Below are 23,775 nucleotides of genomic sequence, written 5' to 3'. Positions count from 1 at the left end.
TTGCCATAATATGGACTTGGTCTTTTACCAAATAGGGCAATACCAACCCTACCTTGTCACAACACAACTGATTGCCTCAAACACATTAAGAAGGAAAGAAATTCCACAAATTAACTTTTAACAAGACACCTGTTAATTGAACCGCCTTCCAGGGGACTACCTCATTAAGCTGATTTTAGAATCTTATGAGTGTGCAAAACTGTCATCATGGCAAAGGGTGGCTAATTTGAAGAATCTCAAATATAAAACATATTTTGTTTTGTTTAAGCCTTTTTTGGTTACTACATGATTCCATATGTGTTTTTTCATAGTCTGGATGTCTTCACTATTATTCTACAATGTAGACAATAGTAAAATAAACAAAAACCCTGCAATGAGTATGTGTCCAAACATTTGACTGGTACTGTACATGAATTGTGATATACTACAATACTGTTAGGAACACAAGCATTTCGCTACCCCCGCAGTAACATCTGCTAAATATGTGTATGTAACCAATAACATTTGATTTAATTTGATACATTAAATGATATGTATAATAGGCTAGCCTATCTACAATGTTTGTGAATCAGTGTGTCACGTATACTCCCTCTCCGGCCTCTAGGTCATCAGGCTGCTGATTATCCCGCACACCTGCACCTCATGACACTCACCTGGACTCCATCACCTCCTTGATTATCTTCCCTATATCTGTCACTCCCCTTGGTTCTTTCCTCAGGGGTTATTGACTCTGTTTTCATATTGGTGCATTTATTTATTACAACACTTACTCCGTGAGCTGGCTTCCTGACTCTCAGCACACTTGTTACAGTGTCTACTGAATGACAATTTGAGAATGATGTATAGCCTAAATGTATGAAGGACATTGTAGAGTGTAGGCCTTTAATGGTGTTTCTTTTTTTACAATAATACACTTTAGACTAGTAAGAAGCATTGTTGTCCTTTTTAGGTCTTTTTTTTCAATGCACTTATGAGTCTTACCTCCAGTCGGTTTTGGTCAGAAGGCTCTTAACACACTAACAGAGGCAAAGGAGGCAAAGCTGATTGAATTCACTATGGTAGTCGCCCTCGCCTTGGAGAGTCACGCTGACAACCATCATGTGACGGCCTGCAGTCTGTCAAGCAGAACCGAGGAGGTTGGTTAGCTACTGGGAGGGACCTGTAGGCTTTGTGCTCTGCGGATTGGTAGGCAGGAGCTTTCACAACTTCTCAATTATGTCAGTCATCAAAACCCGCCTGTGGTATAAAAAATATTGTAGGATTAACATTCCTTTCTCTTAAAACTGCAACGAAAACCCAGGGGAGCATTTATTGATGAGTTCATAGATGGCAGAGGAAGTGTTATTAGCAGGAGATGGGAAATATGTTGGGGTAAGTGTTGATTCTGGTTTAATAATTGGCTTATTGATGATTCCTCTAGATTTTTGTTTATTTCATACAAAGACTGACTAGATTTTCTTTCATCGCTTTTTCTAACATAGTTGTGCCTTCTCTACAAGTATGTCACTTTTTCCATTTTTATAGGGAATATGAGATCTTCAATGTGTAGTGTAACTGGCTTTCAATATATTTTTGATCCTTAAAAGCATGCTTGCCATTTCCCTTTGATGGCCATATATGGTAGGCTACAAATATGGCTTATATACAGTATGGCTTACTTTCAGATTTTTTTTATGTATATGATGGCATGGCAAAGGTGTTGGCCTATTGTAGTGGACTTCAAACCCTAGCCCAATACACATTACTGTGCATAAGTTGTAGCATACAGTGCATTCAGCTGCGTGGTTTAAACCTCTCCGCATTCATCTCTCAGCCAGTGCCTTCAATTCACTAAGGAATGCAGCTCATGTAGACCAGCTAAAGCATCAGAACATCTAAACTGCTGCAACTTTAGCTTATATGTGGATACCTAGTCACTGAGACTTTTAATGGAAACAAATGTGTTTTTAAGGTAGTTAAAGCCTCTTATGAACTTCAATACAAGCCACTGAATCCAGGCTTGTCAGAAGACTAGAGCGACCTATTGGATGTTACAATGCTGCATTGTCTCTTTTTGGCCGTTTTCATGTGTGGTTGTCTGTTAGTCTCTCCCGCTGGCCCTTTTTAAGAAGATTGAATTAGGTTCCTAGGCTAGCCATGCTCCACTATGCCTTTTATTGTTCAGCCTAACTTCTCTGAAATCAGGGCCTTGTCTGCCTGTTTGTTTTTACGATGATCGCAAGATAGAGGAAGCCTCAAAACTACGTGAGTGGTAGGCCCTAAAGTGTTTGAGTGATCTTTATAGACATTTACATTTACATTTAAGTCATTTAGCAGACGCTCTTATCCAGAGCGACTTACAAATTGGCAGTTTAGACAAGGACAGCTTTTGTTTTGGATTGAGCTCCATATCTGATCTATGTTAATACATTTACATCAGGATGTTTTGAGTCTTTGAAATCTATACGGAACTATCAAATGGCCCTGGGTACTTTGTTTACACTCGTCTATTCATTCACTCAATATAAATATTAGTATATCTTTGTAACCATGCTATAGGCTGTACACCTGTTGTGGAGCTGTAGCCTATCATATCCAGATCATTATTTTAGCTCTTGTCCTTGTGTTCTTGTTGTACTATGCCTCCACCATTCACCCCCATACCTATAGTCCACAGCTGACTTTCCCAAAAGCAATATGGCAGCTTCTGTTGCTTTCTGCTGTACTCCTGGTGAGGTTTGGTTAAGTTTGGTTAGTAGGGTATAGTTAAATCCTCTCAGCTACTGACCCTGTGTACAAGGGGTGTCATTTAAGCTGGCTGTGCTGGAATTCAGCATCTGGACAGGGGGCTAAGTTCAGGCAGGGCTTCTGACTACTACACCACCCCCAGGAATACAATAACACAGTACTTCTACTTAGCCTAGTATGTCTCAGTTTATGCAGAGCCGTCATGCCCATTGGGGCACGGGCACGTGCCCCCTCAGATTTTTCCTGTTTTAAAATGACAAAATATATTTTTAGTTTTTGTGTTTCTCTGTAATGCTACTAGCCACCTAGATATGTTATGAAGTTTGGCTTTAGCTAGCCCAGCTACAGTAGGTTCCCAATCTCCCAACCTTATAGCTAGCTATCAAGAAGCCATTGCAGGCCATCAATCAAGTTTGTGTAGTTAGCTTATATGCTGACATAAAGATTCTGGTAGTTATTGGTCCTAGTAGCGTACTCTGATTCTGTCCCACTCTGAATAATAGAATAGAGTTTGGCCTTGTAAAGGGATTTTCTGTCAACTTTACATTTAGATTACATTTTTTAATTGAACTGTCAAGTTTGTCCATAACCAATTCTAGATGTTTATAGTTTTTACAACTGTCTGTAGTGTTATTTTTTTTTTTTTTAACTTTTCCTCAAGCCTTTTCTTGCTACACCAGGTTGGGAAAAAAACAAACACATGAAAATGTGTACAGTAATTCTGTATTTGGCAGGTGGTAGCTGAGTAGCTTCCAACTGATTCGAGGGTTGGACCAATTCCAGCAGGCTGACTAACCAGGGCTGTATTCATTCATGCAACAGATTAATAAAAACGTTTTTCAACCGAGAAAGAACAACTATTCTTATTGGACAAGTCCAGGTTGTCCCTCCCTTTCTCAATCCATTATCTTCTGTTTCGTGCCCAATGAACATGACCCAGGTCCGGCCAAGGTACAGTACAGCTCTCCTTGTCCCAGACAGTATCCAACCCATACCCTATTTATGATGTATTAAACGCTTGTACATGCGAAATCATGTACTAATCTCATAATTCCATACTAATCCGGCCACAGATAGAATTGAAATGGACCATTTCGGACTCTGACACCCGTATACACTATGCTGTCATTGTATAGTGGCACTAATCTCGGCACCCAAATCTTGCATGCCAGCCAGGTACTCGATTTGTCACAAGTCTATCACAAGGCTATAGCAACACACTTTGTGGCAGCGGTTGTTAAAGTAGCCTAGTAGCAGTAAAAGTTGTGTACTTCACTTAATTGCTTGCATTGCAGATATGTTTATCCAGAACTGATCTATGACGTGTAACCTACTGTTTAATGCTCATATCAATAATACTATACTGTAAGCGTTGTAGTGTAGCTCCATTCAGGTTAGCTTCCCTATGAAAACTGGTTCTGTACATCACAGAAAGCTGTTATGTTGACAGGTTGATTTTTAAATCATCAATAAGCATAATGAACTATGGTTATGTATGTTTTCTATTGAAATGCCCAATGACCTGTTTTTGTAGTATTTACAGTCAGTTTGTACTGTTCTCTCTAACACTTAGGCCTACACCACATGACTCCATTAATGAAACGATCATAGATATATGGGTCAGAAATTGTGCTATCTAGAATCTAAAATGCTTACTCTGCTGTCCCCATTGGAGAACCCTTTGAAGAACCCCTTTTGGTTCCAGGTAGAACCCTTTTGGGCGCCGTGTAGTACCCTTTCCACAGTGGGGTCTATATGGAACCCAAAAGGGTTCTACCTGGAACCAAAAAGGATTATCCTATTGGGACAGCCAAATAATCCTTTTGGATCCCTTTTTTCTAAGAGTGTATTTAGGACCCTGAGTTTTACCTGATAACCAGGGCCTAGGGGTTTTCCTGGTCAGTATATGTGCTCAGAAAAAACCCTGGTCATATTGTATGATAAAATGATCCAATTGTTATCAGATGTCTTGAATGTTTCTCATCAGGTTTTGCAGTGTTCCTACTTCCTACAGGTGTAGGATCTTAATTTGACTAGTTTCTCACATCAGGAAAATAATCCTGGAGCAACAGGATGATCAAATGAAGACCCTACACCTGTATAGCATCTCCTAATGTTGTCATCTTTTCCTTCCTCTAGTCTCTCACCAAGTCGCTGCTGGCCGTGGCTTTCCTGGCCTCGTTCGGTAGCTCCATGCTCTATGGCTACAACCTGGCCGTGGTCAACTCTCCTGCAGAGGTAGGAGGCACCATAGTAATGCAGTAAGACACTGCAGGCCCACATGCACTGAAATGGTTGTGAACAGGGAAATATACAATTTCAGTGAGATGCATACATACAGTCAACAGGAATAGGCCTATTGTGAATATACAGACTCCATGACTGAATGTATCCTTTTTATGAGTACATATGTACTGTAGTTAGTGGAATATAACAGGAGCTACACAAACTAAGACACCATATGTATTGTATAGGTTTACCACCATGAGTATTCTGTTCACGCCGTGTTACTACTCTCCTCGCATCTAGAGTCATGGGAGTAGTGTAAAATTGCTGATCTGGGGTCATTTTTGCATTTTCCCCACTATTGGTTAACGTTTACATTAGGGGAGGGGAAGCTGATCCTACGTCTGTACCCAGGGGAAACTTCACCCGTGAGCCGAGCCATGAGTCTTGTCGCCTGATTTCCTGGTTGTGGTAGATTTGTTTTGACCTGGATGGTTGAACCGGTTCAGTGTGAACTGTGTCAATTCAGTCAGCCATGGTAAATCAGCCTCACATTAGACCGTGTTATTTCCACAATGGGAACGGTTGACGTTGTAAGGCCTGCTACTGCAGAGCTTTTCCATCTTAGACTTGGATAGTGATCTCATAAGCTAAATTGATTTGTCTAAGGGAGACAAAATGGCGTCATAAAAACATAACACACAGTGGCCATTGACGTGTACTTCCATAGACAATATAATCGCACATTTCCACAGCGACTATTGCTATTAGAATCTGAAGTTGAATCAGCCCAGTGTCTCTGGGTTAGAGATGACGGTGATGAGTATGACGTGTCTCTTGTCTAACTCCCATTAGACAGCTCTGCAAGCGCTATGAATTTTAATGTTCTCCCGTTACGGCCAGTATGTTAGAAAAAAAAAAAAGGTCTAAGTAAAAATGTACAAGCAACATTTTCGGCACCTCCAATGTATTCAGCTGACTTCTGACTTCTGCATCGCATTAATGAGTGATTTACATTGGAGGTGACGAATAGGCATTTTTTTCGGTTGCTTGTACATGGGGGAAAAAAAAAATACGTTTTATTGTCACACAGTGAATTTGGAGTTTTTACAGGGTCAGCCATAGTAGATTTTCGGCTCAGGTATTAGAACCAGCGACCTTTTGGTTACTGGCCCAACGCTCGAACCGCTAGGCTAAGCACCGCTGGCCGCTTGCAGAGCTGTCTAATGGGAGTTTGAATCTGAGTTTCCTGGGCGTTAAAGAAGAGACGCATCATACTCCTCTCTAACCCACAGACACCTGGGCAAATCGGGCCATACATGACGCATTGTTGCACGATAAGATGAGTGAAAATGCTACCACCTCCCTGTCTCAAGGATACCTGATGTTACTGTTCTTGTGGTTGTTGTTGTTGATGATGATGACAGGGTTGTTTTCCTTTAGTGATGGATATTGCAATGTTTTTCATTTCAATCCCATTGTCAAATCTGTCCACGCCCTCTTCTTACAACCATTTTAGGAATGTTTATCGATTACATCCCTGTCACACAATCCCTTGCTCCAATTGTTGGTTCCCTCCTTTCATTGTCCTTGCTTCAAATTCCCCAGTGGACATGCAGTATAATTAGAAATTTGCACGGCTCCAACTCAACCCAGTCTTTCACGTCTGGAAAACAAGCAGGATAAACTGGCCGACACTTCACCAACAAATCTTTTGGCACTAATGTGGAAGTCATGTGGGGAATCAGGACCATCAATGACCTTCTTTCCTGCCAAATGGGTTGTCACGAGACTGTAGTGTCCATTCACAGACCTGGGTTCAAATACGATTTGAAATCTTTCAAATACTTTGCCCGCTTGTTTTACTCTACCCGGATTGTCAGATGAGTGAGTTTAGCACTTTTGGAACGATTCTATTGTGCCAGGCAAGCTCAATCAAGCCCAGCTTACATGTTTGAAATGATTTCGAATAGTATTTGAACCCAGGTCTGTCTCTTACACTGAGTTGTATTCTGCTGCTATGTTTCAGCTAAGGCTAGGGAGAGGCAGAGATAAAATGAATTAATTACATAATAGTAACACCACGCTGATTCTGAGACAATAACGTCATTAGAGAAGGAGAGGCCAGTATTAGAAAGAGGACAGGAAAGGCCCTGGAATATAACTGAGAGGTACACTCTAAGAAAAAAAGGGTTCCAAAAAGGTTATTTGGCTGTCCCCATAGGAGAACTCTTTTCGGTTCCAGGTAGAACCCTTTTGGGTTCAATGTAGAACCCTCTGTAGAAAGGGTTCTACATGGAACCTAAAATGGTTCTACCTGCAACCAAAAATAATTTTTCAAAGGGTTATTTTATGGGGACAGCCAAATAACCCTTTTAGGCTCTAGATAGCCCCCCCCCCCCAAGTGTATAGTCACATGGAAGACTAGGATGTGGTATATTTGACTTCATAATGTGTAATTTTTCCCCAAAAGGGAGAGGATTCATTCTTTCTCCTACATTATGATCCAAAAACCCTCCATTGACTCAATCAGAAAAAATGTGTCATCTGCTTTATCAAAGGGCCAGCTAAAGGATATCTGTCAGTCAGTTTTAAAGGGAGAGCACCCAAACAAGTGTTTACATTTACGTCATTTAGCAGACGCTCTTATCCACAGCGACTTACAAATTGGTGCATTCACCTTATGATATCCAGTGGAACAACCACTTTACAATAGTACATCTATATATTTTTTTTTTTGGGGGGGGGGGGGGGTTAGAAGGATTACTATATCCCAGGTATTCCTTAAAGAGGTGTGATCAACACTTTGGTGGTACTGTACATGACGTGTGTGTGGTAGATTCACCTATACAGTATACTGCATGTATTTTTGGAACAGCATTGCGTGCAAACCTCAAACATTGTGTTACTTTAAATAAGGAAGGGGTGTTACTTTAAATAAGGAAGTTGAGTAACATAAGTCTGTCAGTATACTGTACATTAGGCTATGAGCTCACTAATCGGATTTGACTTCAACTTACAGCCAAGTGATTTAAGCCATTCAACTCAATGAGTCTGTAATGGTCGGTTGTTACCTTGTTCTCTGGCCCTTCCTGACCTCTGTTCTGATGTCAGATGACAGCGTTTAAGCCCCCATTGTCATAATTGTATTATAGTGCATAGCCAGGCGTACAGTGCATTCGGAAAGTATTCAGACCCCTTGGCTTTTTCCACATTTTATGTTACAGCCTTATTCTAACATTTATTAAATAAATACAAATTCTCATACCCCATAATGACAAAACAAAAGTTTTTTTTTTTTTAAATGTTTAAATCTATAAAAATTGTTTAAAAAAAATACCTCAAGTATTCAGACACTATACTCAGTACTTTGTTGAAGCACCTTTGGCAGTGATTACACCCTCGAGTCTTTTGGGCTGCTGTATCATAATAAAATGTGGAAAAAGTGAAGGGGTCTGAATACTTTCCGAATGCACTGTATATACCTTCACTGAAATTGAGAGAATTGATTTTCCTTCATAATCTCTCTTAAAAGGGAACGAAAATGCTGCAGACAAATATAACGATGCCAAAAGACACATGTAAATAGTTAGAAAATAAAGGCCTGGGTATTGTCTGTTGATCCCATCACTTCTAGACTCTATTGTCTTGATATAACTTCCTTATCTACATTCTACCCTTTCTCCTGCTCCTCGCCTCTCAGACTGAAAAACAGCTTCTATGTACCATCTCAAGGCCATCAGACTGCTAAACAGCAATCAGTAACTCAGAAAAGGCTGCTGCCTACTTTGAGACCCAATCACTGGCCACTTTGATGAATGGATCATTAGTCACTTTAAACAATGCCACTCTAAATAATGCCACTTTAATAATGTTTACATATCTTACATTACTCATATCACATGTATATACTGTATTTGATAACCATCTATTGCACCTTGCCTATGCCGCTCGGCCATCGCTCATCCATATACTTACATGTACATATTCTCATTCACCCCTTTAGATTTGTGTGTATTAGGTAGTTGTTGGGGAATTGTTAGATATTACTGCACTGCCGGAACTAGAAGCACAAGCATCTCGCTACACTCGCATTAACATCTGCTAACCATGTGTATGTGACCAATAAAATGTGATTTGATGAAGCAGCTTTAGAACCAGACAATGGTGTCTGCGTCTAGCAATTTCTTCTGACTTGACATGGTATCTACGGTGTGTTTGACTCTTCCTCCTCTCCCAGTACATCAAGGCATTCTATAACCAGACGATGGTAGCAAGGACCGGGACGGGTCTGGATGACAAGAAGCTTACGTTGTTCTACTCCGTCACCGTGTCTGTGTTTGCCATCGGGGGCATGGCGGGCAGCCTCATGGTGGGCATACTAGTCACCAGATTTGGAAGGTAAGACTTAGCCCCAAGTCATAGACTTGCCCCTCCAGCCATAAATAACGTCATTGACATAATAAAAAGCATGAGCTGGCGCACACCCAGAGAAAATGATTTAGTGTAGTGGTGCTGACTAACAGAATAAACTGTAAGCTATGGAAATAAAGAGTCGAACCGTCCATATCTATAACCTCCCAGTCATTTATTTGGTAAAAAGAACCCACCAACGTTGCGCCATCACTGTGCCTTCTTCAGGGTAATGTCATGAATGTTTGAACCAGGTTATGTATAAAAACAGTGCAATTGCGTGGTCGCAATATTGAAGATGGCTTAATGAGATCTGACCTGCCCACTCAGACACTCTTCACACCCATTCCAAACGGGAACTACAAATGTGGATCATGTGCACAGTGCAATAGCACTACAAAACATCCTTCTTCAGACACCCACATACAGGTCGAAAAATCCCTGTTAGGGGTATCATCTCATGCAAGACCAAGGGAGTAATCCATCATCACCTGTACATGTGGGAAAGCCTACGTAGGACAAACGAAAAGACAATTAAAACCATGCATAGCTGAACACTGCAGCTCAATCAGGTGTGAGAACACTGACTATCCTGTAGCAGCTCACATTGTTGAAGCTAACCATCCCATCTCCTCAAATACACAGGCATTGAGCATGTTGCTCTACCAAGGAGAGGAGGTAACATGGAGATCCTACTACTACAGAGGGAGGTTACCCAATCAATTACTGGGAGGTTATACATATGGAGTGTGCGACTCTGTTTTTATAACGCCATTGACATAACATCATTGACATAACGTCATTGACTGATCAGTAAACAACTAAATGACAGTCACATTCGTCTCTGACCACTCTTGTTGGCGCAAGTGCCTCAATGTCTACACCCCCTTGAACTTTTTTCACATTTTGCTGCCTTAAAATTCAATCTAAAAATGGATTAAAATATATTTTCCTATAGATCGACACAACCTACTCCACATTTTCAAAGTGGAAGAAAGTTCTAGAACATTTTATGGAAGCACCTTTGGCAGCCATAACAGCTGTGAATCATTTAGAAAAAGATTCTGTCTACTTTGCACAACTCTTAGGAGAACATATTGTATATTCATTGTTTTTGGTCAAAATTGCTCAAGCTCATTAAATTTGGTTGGGAATCATTGATGGGCAGCAATATTCAAACCTTGAGTAAGTTGTTAGATGTGTATGGAAAAAAAGGCAGCAGAATGTGAGAAGTTCAAGGTGTGTACAATTTCTACAGGCACTGTAATGTCAATGTAACTAATGTCAATGATTTTTGTGAAAATGGGGGGGGAAGGAAAAGAAGTTAATGGTAAACTGGTCAAACATCTAAAACTATTGATTTACTCTGTAGAAAATGATATATGTTGGAAATCATTCAGACATTTTATGCATACTTACGCTACATCTCTTTGCGTTACAAGTCCGTACATTTAAATTCGGTGTGAGGCTATTGTTCTAGTATGTTGAAGCCAATGGTTTAAGGTTTGTAGAAGGTTTCTCAGGCTGATTGTCCTGCTGTCTTCAGGAAAGGGACCCTGGTGAGAATCACGTGTCTGGTGTTTATAGCTGGAGCCTTCATGGGCTTCAGCAGGACCTTCGGCTCTCCAGAGATGATCATTGTTGGACGCTTCATCACAGGGGTACACTCAGGTAATGCAGTAACAGAGAATAATACCATTATGTCCGACCGTTTTTAACATGTTGAGTAAGGATTAGGAAACACTATTTGAGGGGGTAATCATAAGGCATTCATAACACATACTGTACGGAACTTGACACCTGACGCAAGTACGGATAGGCATCTCCCTCTCTCTACCGCACCTGCTGTCTCAACCTCTGAATGCTCGGCTATGAACAGCCAACTGACATTTACTCCTGAGGTGCAGACCTGTTGCACCCTCTATAACCACTGTGATTATTATTTGACCCTAGCCTTAATGACCATGTACTCTTATCTCCATCCGGCACAGCCAGAAGACTGGCCACCCCTCAGAGCCTGATTCCTCTCTAGGTTTCTTCCTAGGTTCCTGCCTTTCTAGGGAGTTTTTCCTAGCCACCGTGCTTCTACATCTGCATTGCTTGCTGTTTGGAGTTTTAGGCTGGGTTTTCGCTGATGTAAAAAGGGCTTTAAATGAATACATTTGATATATGCATTTCTGTGTGTTGGGTTTTACTTATCTGAATGAATCAGGGCTTCTTTCTGTTGCTCTACAACACATTCAGCTCTTATCAGCAACAATGCTAGCTGTAAGGGTAACTGCTAATACTGAACCTGATCTGTGTAATGTCCATATCCCCCCTCCCTCCAGGTATCTCTCTGAGTGTGGTGCCAATGTACCTGGGGGAGATAGCACCTAAGAACCTGCGAGGCTTCCTGGGCCTCGTGCCTAGCATCTTTATCTGTCTAGGAGTCTTCATCGCTCAGATCCTGGGTCTACATGAACTACTGGGAAAGGTGCAGTAAAATCTTATCCTTAACATCCGAGTTCATAGTTAATCTTTGTTGGTCTTTTCTTTGGCGTAAATAGATAAAGAACTTTTGGTGAGGTAAAGACAAACGAAATGTAACCTCTTAAACTCTGACGCCCTCTGGTGGCATTTTCTAAACCTTGCATAATATTGTATACTACCCTCATTAAGTACATTTCGGTTTCCAAACTATAAATCCTATAAACACATGCTAAAAACTGTGGGATTCTGATAAAGGTGAAAAAAATGAAACCGAGCCCGAGATGCAGCAGTTTTTTTTTCTTCGTTTTTTTTCTTCAAGGAGGGGGGGGATGGGGAATAAGACATGAAAGGCTTGAAATAAAATGTCACCAATTACTGTTCCCAAAAAAGATGTATATATTTTAAATAATGGTGGCACTCATGCACACCATTACATGCACACCAAACATGCACACATTTCCATAGGAACACAGCCATTTTAAAAGCGTAGGGCTTGTGCAAAGTTCCATGCCTTCCTTTTTCGTATTACAGGAATTATATGCATATGAAGAGAAAAATGAAGTCTCTACCTATCCATTGATGTAAATATATCCCCTGTCTGATTCCTAGTTCGTGCACTAGATACGAGAACACATGATGTCTCATGGCCACATGAAACCAGTTGCGTCTGGTTAGGGTAGTGAGTCACTGTTCCAAAATGGCTGAACGGATTTTCAAATCTGACATCTTAAAATTAACCTAGCAATCAAAAATAAGACACAAACAAGTGAAGAAACTTCTAAATTATTTTCCCATTCACTATTCCTATTGTAAATGAGAGAGTTTAAGGATGCATGTGGAGGATGCATACAAGGTAATGTGGATAGAGAAAGAAATTCATTGCTTTATATTGACCATCCTTTCCATGCATACTAAATGTTTGCACTTTTGGTGACTTGACCTAGATTGCATACTCTTTGAATATGTCCATGATATATGGCCTTTATGGGGGGCGGTGGTGGGGGGGAGAGATTCTTATGACATTGCCAGCAGTAAGATTTTAGTTCAATTTCCAAAAAGACAATGGCTATGTCTTTCAAATGATGTCACACTATTTTCTGACCTATTTATTTAAAGAATGTGGGGGGTAGTACCCCCCCCCCAACTTTCCGGGCCCTGTACCGGGCCCAAATCAACTGCTCAGAGTTTAACAGAATAAACTCACCCTGTGACGTGCTGGTGAGGCCTAAACATTGGAGGTATATTAAAAGTACTCTGCAATGAGAGAAGAGTATGTGACATTCATTTTATTCCAGACTTTTCTTTGGAGAAATGATATCCTCCTCTCAAGGCAGAACTATCAAGGAATGTGATCTGAATAAATGTGCAGTGTGTCCCAGTTCTACAGTAATCAGATCAGTCAATAGTATCGACCCACGTGGTAGACTCATTTTTTACGGTCTCCATTCAGCAGACTATTTGGCTGCTTTTTATTCCAGAGTTCCTACCTTCAAACGTTTATCTTTTTTTTAAGGAACTCATATTGACATCTTGCTGACCCTATATCCTTTGGCCTCTAACCCCTCAACAGGAAGAGCACTGGCCCCTCTTCCTGTCTCTGGTGGTGATCCCCACCATGTTCCAGCTGATGCTGTTGCCATGGTTCCCAGAGAGCCCGCGGTACCTGCTAATAGAGAAGAGGAATGTCCACGCCACCATCACAGGTGAGGAGGCTCCGTCCATTAGGAGGATATAGTTGATCGTTTTTTCTTTGCTTGGCACGTAGAGTAGACTGTAAAAGACCTGAATTGCTATTGTAAGGAGTATTATATGAAGAGATGCAGATTTTCTGTTTGTTCGTTTTTTGGGGGAAAGCTGTAACCACAGACCAATACAACAAAGACTGGTATTTCAATACTGTCCATACTGTATACAACCCTAGCTGTGCTGTACTCATTTACATTTAAGTCATTTAGCAGACGCTCTTATCCAGAGCGACTTACAAATTGGTGCAGTCACCTTATGATATCCAGTGGAACAACCACTTTACAATAGTGCATCTAAATCTTTTAAGGGGGGGGTTAGAAGGATTACTTAATCCTATCCCAGGTATTCCTTAAAGAGGTGGGGTTTCAGGTGTCTCCGGAAGGTGGTGGTTGACTCCGCTGTCCTGGCGTCGTGAGGGAGCAAGTCTAGTAAAGTGAAATTCTCTCCCCAGCTCTGAAGTGGTACCGGTCCAAAGTGAACATCCAGGCAGAGATCGATGAGATGCAGGAGGAACAGCGGTCCATGTCCTCGGTCCAGACCGTCTCGGTCATCGGTCTGCTGAAGGACCGGAGCGTCCGATGGCAGGTCATCACTATAGTGGTGGTCAATATCGGCATGCAGCTGTCTGGTATCGACGCGGTGGGTCTGTGTGTGTTTGTCCATACATTCATGCATACATGCAGGAGAGAGTGTGTCCCTGTGTGTGTGGATACACCATATGCCCCTATCACCACCACTATATACACTGCTCAAAAAAATAAAGGGAACACTTAAACAACACAGTGTAACTCCAAGTCAATCACACTTCTGTGAAATCAAACTGTCCACTTAGGAAGCAACTCTGATTGACAATAAATTTCACATGCTGTTGTGCAAATGTAATAGACAACAGGTGGAAATTATAGGCAATTAGCAAGACACCCCCAATAAAGGAATGGTTCTGCAGGTGGGGACCACAGACCACTTCTCAGTTCCTATGCTTCCTGGCTGATGTTTTGGTCACTTTTGAATGCTGGCGGTGCTTTCACTCTAGTGGTAGCATGAGACGGAGTCTACAACCCACACAAGTGGCTAAGGTAGTGCAGCTCATCCAGGATGGCACATCAATGCGAGCTGTGGCAAGAAGGTGTCTGTCAGCGTAGTGTCCAGAGCATGGAGGCGCTACCAGGAGACAGGCCAGTACATCAGGAGACGTGGAGGAGGCCGTAGGAGGGCAACAACCCAGCAGCAGGACCGTTACCTCCGCCTTTGTGCAAGGAGGAGCAGGAGAAGCACTGCCAGAGCCCTGCAAAATGACCTCCAGCAGGCCACAAATGTGCATGTGTCTGCTCAAACGGTCAGAAACAGACTCCATGAGGGTGGTATGAGGGCCCGACCTCCACAGGTGGGGGTTGTGCTTACAGGCCAACACCGTGCAGGATGTTTGGCATTTGCCAGAGAACACCAAGATTGGCAAATTCGCCACTGGCGCCCTGTGCTCTTCACAGATGAAAGCAGGTTCACACTGAGCACGTGACAGACGTGACAGAGTCTGGAGACGCCGTGGAGAACGTTCTGCTGCCTGCAACATCCTCCAGCATGACCGGTTTGGAGGTGGGTCAGTCATTTCTTTGGGGGGCCGCACAGCCCTCCATGTGCTCGCCAGAGGTAGCCTGACTGCCATTAGGTACCGAGATGAGATCCTCAGACCCCTTGTGAGACCATATGCTGGTGCGGTTGGCCCTGGGTTCCTCCTAATGCAAGACAATGCTAGACATCATGTGGCTGGAGTGTGTCAGCAGTTCCTGCAAGAGGAAGGCATTGATGCTATGGACTGGCCCGCCCGTTCCCCAGACCTGAATCCAATTGAGCACATCTGGGACATCATGTCTTGCTCCATCCACCAACGTCACGTTGCACCACAGACAGTCCAGGTGTTGGCGGATGCTTTAGTCCAGGTCTGGGAGGAGATCCCTCAGGAGACCATCCGCCACCTCATCAGGAGCATGCCCAGGCATTGTAAGGAGGTCATACAGGCACGTGGAGGCCACACACACTACTGAGCCTCATTTTGACTTGTTTTAAGGACATTACATCAAAGTTGGATCAGCCTGTAGTGTGGTTTTCCACTTTAATTTTGAGTGTGACTCCAAATCCAGACCTCCATGGGTTGATAAATTGGATTTCCATTGATTATTTTTGTGTGATTTTGTTGTCAGCACATTCAACTATGTAAAGAAAAAAGTATTTAACAAGATTATTTCTTTCATTCAGATCTAGGATGTGTTGTTTAAGTGTTCCCTTTATTTTTTTGAGCAGTATATTACAGCCTCACTTAGAACCACTGGTGCTGAGTGACAAAGCAGGGGCACGCCTCATTACTGTACAATACACCCTAGACACACAGGTCCTCATTACTGTACAATACACCCTAGACACACACACTGGTCCTCATTACTGTACAATACACCCTAGACACACACACTGGTCCTCATTACTGTACAATACACCCTAGACACACACACACTGGTCCTCATTACTGTACAATACACCCTAGACACACACACACTGGTCCTCATTCCTGTACAATACACCCTAGACACACACACACTGGTCCTCATTACTGTACAATCCACCCTAGACACACACACACTGGTCCTCATTACTGTACAATCCACCCTAGACACACACACACTGGTCCTCATTACTGTACAATCCACCCTAGACACACACACACTGGTCCTCATTACTGTACAATACACCCTAGACACACACACACTGGTCCTCATTACTGTACAATACACCCTAGACACACACACACTGGTCCTCATTACTGTACAATACACCCTAGACACACACACTGGTCCTCATTACTGTACAATACACCCTAGACAAACACACACTGGTCCTCATTACTGTACAATACACACACGACACACACACTGGTCCTTATTACTGTACAATACACACACGACACACACACTGGTCCTTATTACTGTACAATACACACACGACACACACACACTGGTCCTTATTACTGTACAATACACACACGACACACACACACTGGTCCTCATTACTGTACAATACACCCTAGACACACACACTGGTCCTCATTACTGTACAATACACCCTAGACACACACACTGGTCCTCATTACTGTACAATACACCCTAGACACACACACTGGTCCTCATTACTGTACAATACACCCTAGACACACACACTGGTCCTCATTACTGTACAATACACCCTAGACACACACACTGGTCCTCATTACTGTACAATACACCCTAGACACACACACACACACTGGTCCTCATTACTGTACAATACACACACGACACACACACACTGGTCCTTATTACTGTACAATACACACACACACACACACTGGTCCTCGTGACATGGGCCCTTGGCCCTTCAGCACCATGTGGATAAGCACTGGTGTACATGGTCTCATGCTGGTCCCCATTTCACAGCACGGCCACGCTATGCTGCTTTCTACTGTCGCAGCTGTTCCAGACACGGAGCACAACAGCTCTAACGGGATGTCAAAGAACCCCAATGTCCACCTTTTTAAATTCCGAGGAGGTCTTTGCAACCCATTTCCTGCTTGGTAATACTAGATTCTAGAAGTCCAATCAGAATTCTACACAGGGACGGGCAAATACCAGTGTGTGGATGTAACATATATTTCCATGAGTGGGTGGGAAAATCCATGTATGTGTATGAATGGTTACTGAAACCAACTGCATTTCATCTACTTTTCCTGATCTTGTCTGTATTAGAGGATGTGTGTTGTAGTGAAGTATGACGAATGAGATAATGACATTCATTCATTTCACTGGGAATACTATAAGACAACGTTGACATGCTGGACCACAGTATTGATTAAATATATCTGATTTGACAGATGGGATTTAGGATGGTCATGACAGCAATTATGATGAATCACCCATGAATAATAAAAGCTTCAGAATGACCATTAGCTGAACGTTGCACATTTGTTTAGCCAGGTTAAAACAGACGGTCATGTTTTAATATGTACACTCAGTTACTAATGTTGCTGTCGATGAGGTAAGCGCTGTACAGCCCAGAACAATGGAGTATTCAAAGAACAATGCAACAAATATGTAGTCCTACAGTATGTTTATTCAACAATGTACATGTTCACTACTCAGTTCAGCTACTGATCTACAGCTCTCTCTCTCTCTCTTCAGATCTGGTTCTATACCAACACCATCTTTGAGAATGCAGGTATCCCAGTCCCTCAGATCCAGTACACCACGGTTGGAACCGGAGCCATCGAAGTTATCGCTGGATGCGTAGGGGTAAGCAAGCTGTCATTGGATTACTGTGAGCACAACAGCTGAGCATGCTAGCTTAGCCTGGTTCACCAGACTGAAAACTGCTCTCATAGGTGAGTGAAGCATTCAGTCTGGTTTAACCAGGCTAACATTAGCTAGCCTACTCTAGTCGGAGGTGTTATTATTGTCTGGTGGTAATACTCACTTCCACACTCCTTTTGGACAAGCCTGTACCTTAGCTATAAGGCCCTCAGGAACTGTTAAGCATATATCCACTGAGATACTATAGTCAAACCACTGCTATATTATATACAGTAAATGATGTATACATTCTATACAGTACAGCTCTGGTTTAGACCATGTCTGTCCCAAATGGCACACTATTCCCTATACATCCCCCTTTGGGCCCTGGTCAAAAGTAGTGCACTATAAAGGAAATGGGGTGTCATTTGGGATGCATCCCATGACTACAGTTTCTAAAGAGACTTATAGGTCAGTGGACATACTACTGGGTGCTGAGCTATTTCAAGAAACAGTCTCTGGGTAGCAGTTGGCCATTTTTCCCATGCAGAAGCATAACATTGACATGTTAAGTCGTTGGCCAATAGATATAACTTGTTCTCCTTTGTCCCGCCTCCAGTGCTTCACCATTGAACGGCTGGGCAGAAGACCTCTGATGATTGGTGGATTCACCTTCATGGGAATTTGCTGTGCAGGGATCACACTCTCCCTCATGTTCCAGGTATGTTCATCTACCCATGAATCTTCCTCTATAGACACAGGTCTAGGATCAGTTCACCAGACCTGGAATTCTGCATTTTCTGTGAAGAGAATCTGATTTCAGGTCAGTTTATAGAAGAACAATGCAATCTTCATTCTCTTTGTTGATATTTACTGTCTCCGTGTCTTTGACTGTCTCTTTAATGAGTATAATCAGTAACCAGTCAGTATTATTTGTAATGTAATGACTGTCCTATGGTCTCTGATAATGACTGTCCTATGCTTCCATTCGCTGCCCATTAAGTCCCACTACATCAGTGTTGCCTGCGTGGTGGGGATCATCGCTGGCTTCTGTATAGGACCAGGTAAGACATCTACCCTGGTGGTCTGCTTGTTTGTTTATCTCGGTCTCTGTTTCTCTCCTTCAAAACAAGGTTCTATACTCAGGATGTATATCTCTCTCAATAGAAGAGTGGGTACTTCCTCTTTTAGCACAAGGGGCTATAATGCTACTCTAAGAAGTACATGAAAGTTATTTAGCAGATGCTGTGATCCAGAGAAACTATGGTTAAGTGTCTTTCTCAAGGACACATCAACAGACTTTTCACCAAGTTGGCTCAGGGATTCGAACCAGCAACATTACAGTTACTGACCCAATACTCTTAACCTCTAGGATACCTATAGCACTTTGAACGTTCCACTTTTTCCAATAGACACAGCCTGATATTTTCTAACTAGGAAACACTGCTCTCTGGTGGTGGAATATAGAAGTGCTCTAGGAAAGGCAGCCAAAACTCCCCCCACTGTTTACCCAACAAAAATACCTACTCTATTGCATTTCATTAATCCACTAAATGAGGAAATCATAATTGCCACGGTAACAGGAACATCCATTCTTACACCCATTTGTTTGGGGCTCGTCGGATGAACGCAACAGTTTATTAGAATGTTGATGGTGGCTATAAGCATGATGAATTAGACCAACACTAGTTTACATAATGTAATCCGTCAAGCAGGCAAAATCCATACATCAAGCTCAGATGAGGATTTTCTGTTTGCCGCAATTAGATTTTCAATGGCTCATTGTTCATAATGAATATTTTGGTGTGTGTGTGATGAATATGCCTCCTTGAGACAAACTTCCATAAACAATGTGAAGGAGCTCATACTTAGTACTGCAGATGTAGACAAATTGCAGAGCCCTACTTATTGACTATTATCAAGCCTTCTCCCCATGTCATTATCATGCTCAAATAATGAGGACTTAACTTGACACGTTCATTAGGCTTTTTCTAATGTATTATTCCTCATTCATAATATCTCTCATTTCTAACCATGATGAATTAGATATTAGGAGCAATGAAACCGTCTATAGATTCTACATATTATAGAGTTAACGTTTTGAGATACAGATGTAGAACCTTAATTTGATCACTCTTTTGTTGCAGAGAATTTTCAGATGAGCTTCGTGACTTACATAAGTTCACAGAAAACCCACACTAACACATGGTTATATTAACAATATTGTACTTTTCTGGTAGCCTACTTTTGGCCAGCTAATAGCCTAACCACCAATCAGGCAATATAATGGACTAAATGTTAAAATCCTGTTGCTGCAGGATTATTTGGCTGTGACAATACGGATCAAATTAAGATCATCTGTCTTACACCGATGGAATATAATGGTGGTTTCAATCCTCAATGTACCATCTTTACTCTAATGTCTTGCTGTTATCAATATCAGTGGTTTGATAGTTTGCCCAACTTCACATGTGACTATAACTAGTAGCCAATGATGTGATTCTATCATGGCTTGAAAAGTATATTTTTGTAGACTATGGCTATGTTCACACATTCTGATATTTGTTTCACTAATTGTTCTTTTGACCAATCAGATCTTATCACATCAGATATTTTTCACGAGTTGATCTGCTTGGTCAAAAGACCAGTTAGTGGAAAAATGATCAGAGTTGGGTTGCCTGTCTAAATGCAGCCAATGTGTCTCATTGTCTGTGTGTCTCTGCTCTGTCCCTGTGTAGCTGGAGTACCCTTCCTGATTACAGCAGAGCTGTTTAAACAGTCCCATCGTCCGGCTGCCTACACCGTGGCTGGATGCCTCAACTGGCTGTCCAACTTCACCATCGGCTTTGTCTTCCCCTTCCTACAGGTCAGAACTACTGGCCTATAATTACACCTGTACACACGTTTTACCGCTGCATGTTGGCATTTTAGTCGTGCCTTTTTCGCGACAGCTCCCTATTCCCTCAAACTCATCTGTAGTAGTATAGTAGCAGAACAGTGTTGTGCTGTATTAAATAAGTGCCATCGTGTGAAGATCCAATTCGCATTGTGTTCTGTTACTGTTCCCTCTAATCAATTCAATTCATTCAACCAACAACTCTTTCCACCCCCCAGATGTCAGCAGGGGCCTACTGCTATCTGGTGTTCTTCGGCGTGTGCATGGCAGTGGCGGCCTACGTCTTCTTCATCGTCCCCGAGACCAAGAACAAGACATTTGTGGAGATCAGCCAGATGTTTGCGGCCAGGAACGGCATGCTGGAGGAGGAGAGCAGCGAGCTGGGCATCGCTAAAAACCTCAAACTAGCCAAGACGAACGGCTATGGTGCCGTCGACCTGGAGTACGAAGTGATAGAGAAGAAGTAGGGAAAGGGAGAGAGCGATAGAGATGTCAGTAGTCTTAAGGTGTCTCCCCTCTTCATCTGCACTGATCTGAAAACACCCCATTGGGCACAAACGTCAGTTAAACATCTATTTTTGATTTCCATTTGGTTGAGTTGTCCACTAACATGAAGTCAATGTGAAATCAACATAAAATATCACCATGCCATTGGCTTTAGGTTAAAAGTTAGTTGAAAAAAAAGCCAAAATTCCCTTCTTGCAAATCCAATTAGTTTCCCACATTGATTCAACGTCATCACACTGAATTTATTTGTTAAAATGATGTGGAAACAACGTTGACTCAACCAGTTTTTGCCCAGTGGGACAGAATAGGTGAAAGCAATGTGGTGGAATTGGTGGACTTTGTCTGCACTAACTGGGCAGGGAAAAGCGAATCAAAATAGATGATTTTCCTTTATTATTCAGTATTTAATTTCGTTCTTCTGAATCTGTGTTCATGGTTTACAGACACCTGTGTCAGTCTACCACTACAAAACCCCTTATGTAAGAGCTCTATGAGATGTCTGGTGTTTAACATTTTCTCAATGGCGTCTACGTTTATGTCCATATCTATGTAAATGAAAGATTTCTGTCAAATGTTATCTCCATACCGTTCTAAAATGTAACATTTTAATGTTACCAGTTGTACAGTAACCTACATTGACTCTATGTATTGTTTGGAAGTCAGCACATCTACAACCATTAGACTTCACTCTCCTCTCCGTTTATATGTGCCTCTCTTTCCGGGAATCACGCTGACAGTCTTTTCTCAATCTGGCTGAAAACCTTTCCTACAATGTACAGTATAGAGCGAATGTATTTATTTATTGACACAGCAACAGTATCCTATGAATGCAGTATCTGAATTTACCCTTTTACTGATCACTGGTTTTGACAGAAAATGAGGCCAGTCCACATCATGTGAATGGTATAGTTTTAGAAACATTATCAGGTGTTAATGCCTTAACATATTCATAGCACATTATGGTGCTATGATCCCTTATAAGGCTTCATAACAAGGTGCTCCAAGTGTTACTGTTTGCTCATGTTTACCTTGCTTAGCTGAAGAGAGAACCAATAACTTGAGCTTGCTTGTTTGTTTTGTTCTTCTCTCTTTTGCGAAAGAGTTTGTAAATGTGGCTACTGTAGTAGGTATTCCATATTCCGAGGCAGGATGTTTTATATATCGTACATGTTAAACAGATCTGCACAAGAAAGTGTGTAGGAGGATATATACAGTATACACTGAGTGTACAAAACATTAGGAACACCTTCCTAATATTGAGTTGCACCCTCTTTTGCCATCTCAACAAGCCTCAATTCGTGGGGGCAAGGACTCTACAAGGTGTCGAAAGCGTTCCACATGGATGCTGGCCCATGTTGATCTAATGCTTCCCACAGTTGTGTCAAGTTGTCTGGATGTCCTTTGGGTGGTGGACCATTGTTGATGCACACAGGAAACTGTTGAGTGTTAAAAAAAATAGCAGCGTTGCAGTTCTTGACACACTCAAACCGGGGCACCTGGCACCTACTACCATACTCGCCTGGCACCTGCTACTATTTACCAGGTCAGTCTATGTCATGGAAAGAGCAGGTGTCCTTAATGTTTTGTACACTCAGTGTCTATCATACGTTATATTGTACCTAGAATAATAGTGAAGACATCAAAACTGTGAAATAACACATGGAATCATGTAGTAACCAAAAAAGTGTTAAATACCCTTTGCTTTGATGACAGCTTTGCACACTCTAGGCATTCTCTCAACCAGCCTCATGAGGTAGTCACCTGGAATGCATTTAATTTAACAGGTGTGCCTTAAGTTAATTTGTGGAATATAGGTGTGTCCAAACTTTTGACTGGTACTGTATATATTTATACTGTGCCTTGCGAAAGTATTCAACCCCCTTGGCATTTTTCCTATTTTGTTGCGTTACAACCTGTAATTTACATTAATTTTTATTTGGACTTCATGGAATGGACATACACAAAATAGTCCAAATTGGTGAAGTGAAATGAAAAAAATTACATGTTTCAAAAATTACCAAAAAATAAATAAATACGAAAGGTGGTGTGTGCATATGTATTCACCCCCTTTCCTATGAAGCCCCTAAATAAGATCTGGTGCAACCCATGACCTTCAGAAGTCACACAATTACTTGTTACTAAGTTCACCTGTGTGCAATCTAAGTGTCACATAATCTGTCACATGATCTCAGTATATATACACCTGTTCTGAAAGGCCCCAGAGTCTGCAACACCACTAAGCAAGGGGCACCGCCAAGTAAGCGGCACTATGAAGACCAAGGAGCTCTCCAAACAGGTCAGGGACAAAGTTGTGGAGAAGTAGAGATCAGGGTTGGGTTATAAAAAAATATCTGAAACTTTGAACATCCCACAGAGCACCATTAAATCCATTATTAAACAATTGAAAGAATATGGCACCACAACAAACCTGCCAAGACAGGGCCGCCCACAAGAACTCACAGACCAGGCAAGGAGGGC

At 41.9% G+C, this 23,775-nt stretch overlaps 1 protein-coding gene across 2 annotated transcripts; it reads left to right on the top strand.

The window, feature by feature from the left end:
- The first annotated feature begins 734 nt into the window (after positions 1-734).
- Positions 735-21,979, top strand: LOC106588744 (solute carrier family 2, facilitated glucose transporter member 9). Of its 2 annotated transcripts, none has more exons than XM_014178075.3 (12): positions 735-1,136; positions 4,867-4,965; positions 9,194-9,354; positions 10,913-11,037; positions 11,697-11,842; positions 13,409-13,541; positions 14,036-14,223; positions 17,787-17,897; positions 18,514-18,615; positions 18,898-18,958; positions 20,633-20,760; positions 21,009-21,979. In XM_014178075.3, exons 1-12 carry the CDS (start codon positions 1,056-1,058, stop codon positions 21,255-21,257), a joined length of 1,584 nt encoding a protein of 527 aa, XP_014033550.1. In that variant the 5' UTR covers positions 735-1,055; the 3' UTR covers positions 21,258-21,979. The 2 variants fall into 2 exon arrangements, with proteins under 2 accessions (XP_014033550.1, XP_014033560.1); XM_014178085.3 differs by lacking the exon at positions 735-1,136 and adding an exon at positions 1,253-1,371.
- The last annotated feature ends 1,796 nt before the right edge of the window (positions 21,980-23,775 follow it).

Source organism: Salmo salar, chromosome 02 (assembly GCF_965601325.2).
Source record: "Salmo salar chromosome 02, fSalSal1, whole genome shotgun sequence".
NCBI lineage: Eukaryota > Metazoa > Chordata > Actinopteri > Salmoniformes > Salmonidae > Salmo > Salmo salar.
The sequence above is the reverse complement of the archived record's forward strand: the minus strand, read 5'-3'. Positions and strand labels throughout refer to the sequence as shown.

Excerpts from the sequence above, each read along its gene's own strand:
- LOC106588744 (XM_014178075.3), top strand. The coding sequence starts at position 1,056 with ATGGTAGTCGCCCTCGCCTTGGAGAGTCACGCTGACAACCATCATGTG. Across the intron at positions 11,038-11,696 it reads CATCACAGGGGTACACTCAG|GTATCTCTCTGAGTGTGGTG; the intron begins GTAATGCAGTAA and ends CCCTCCCTCCAG. Across the intron at positions 18,616-18,897 it reads CACTCTCCCTCATGTTCCAG|TCCCACTACATCAGTGTTGC; the intron begins GTATGTTCATCT and ends CTGCCCATTAAG.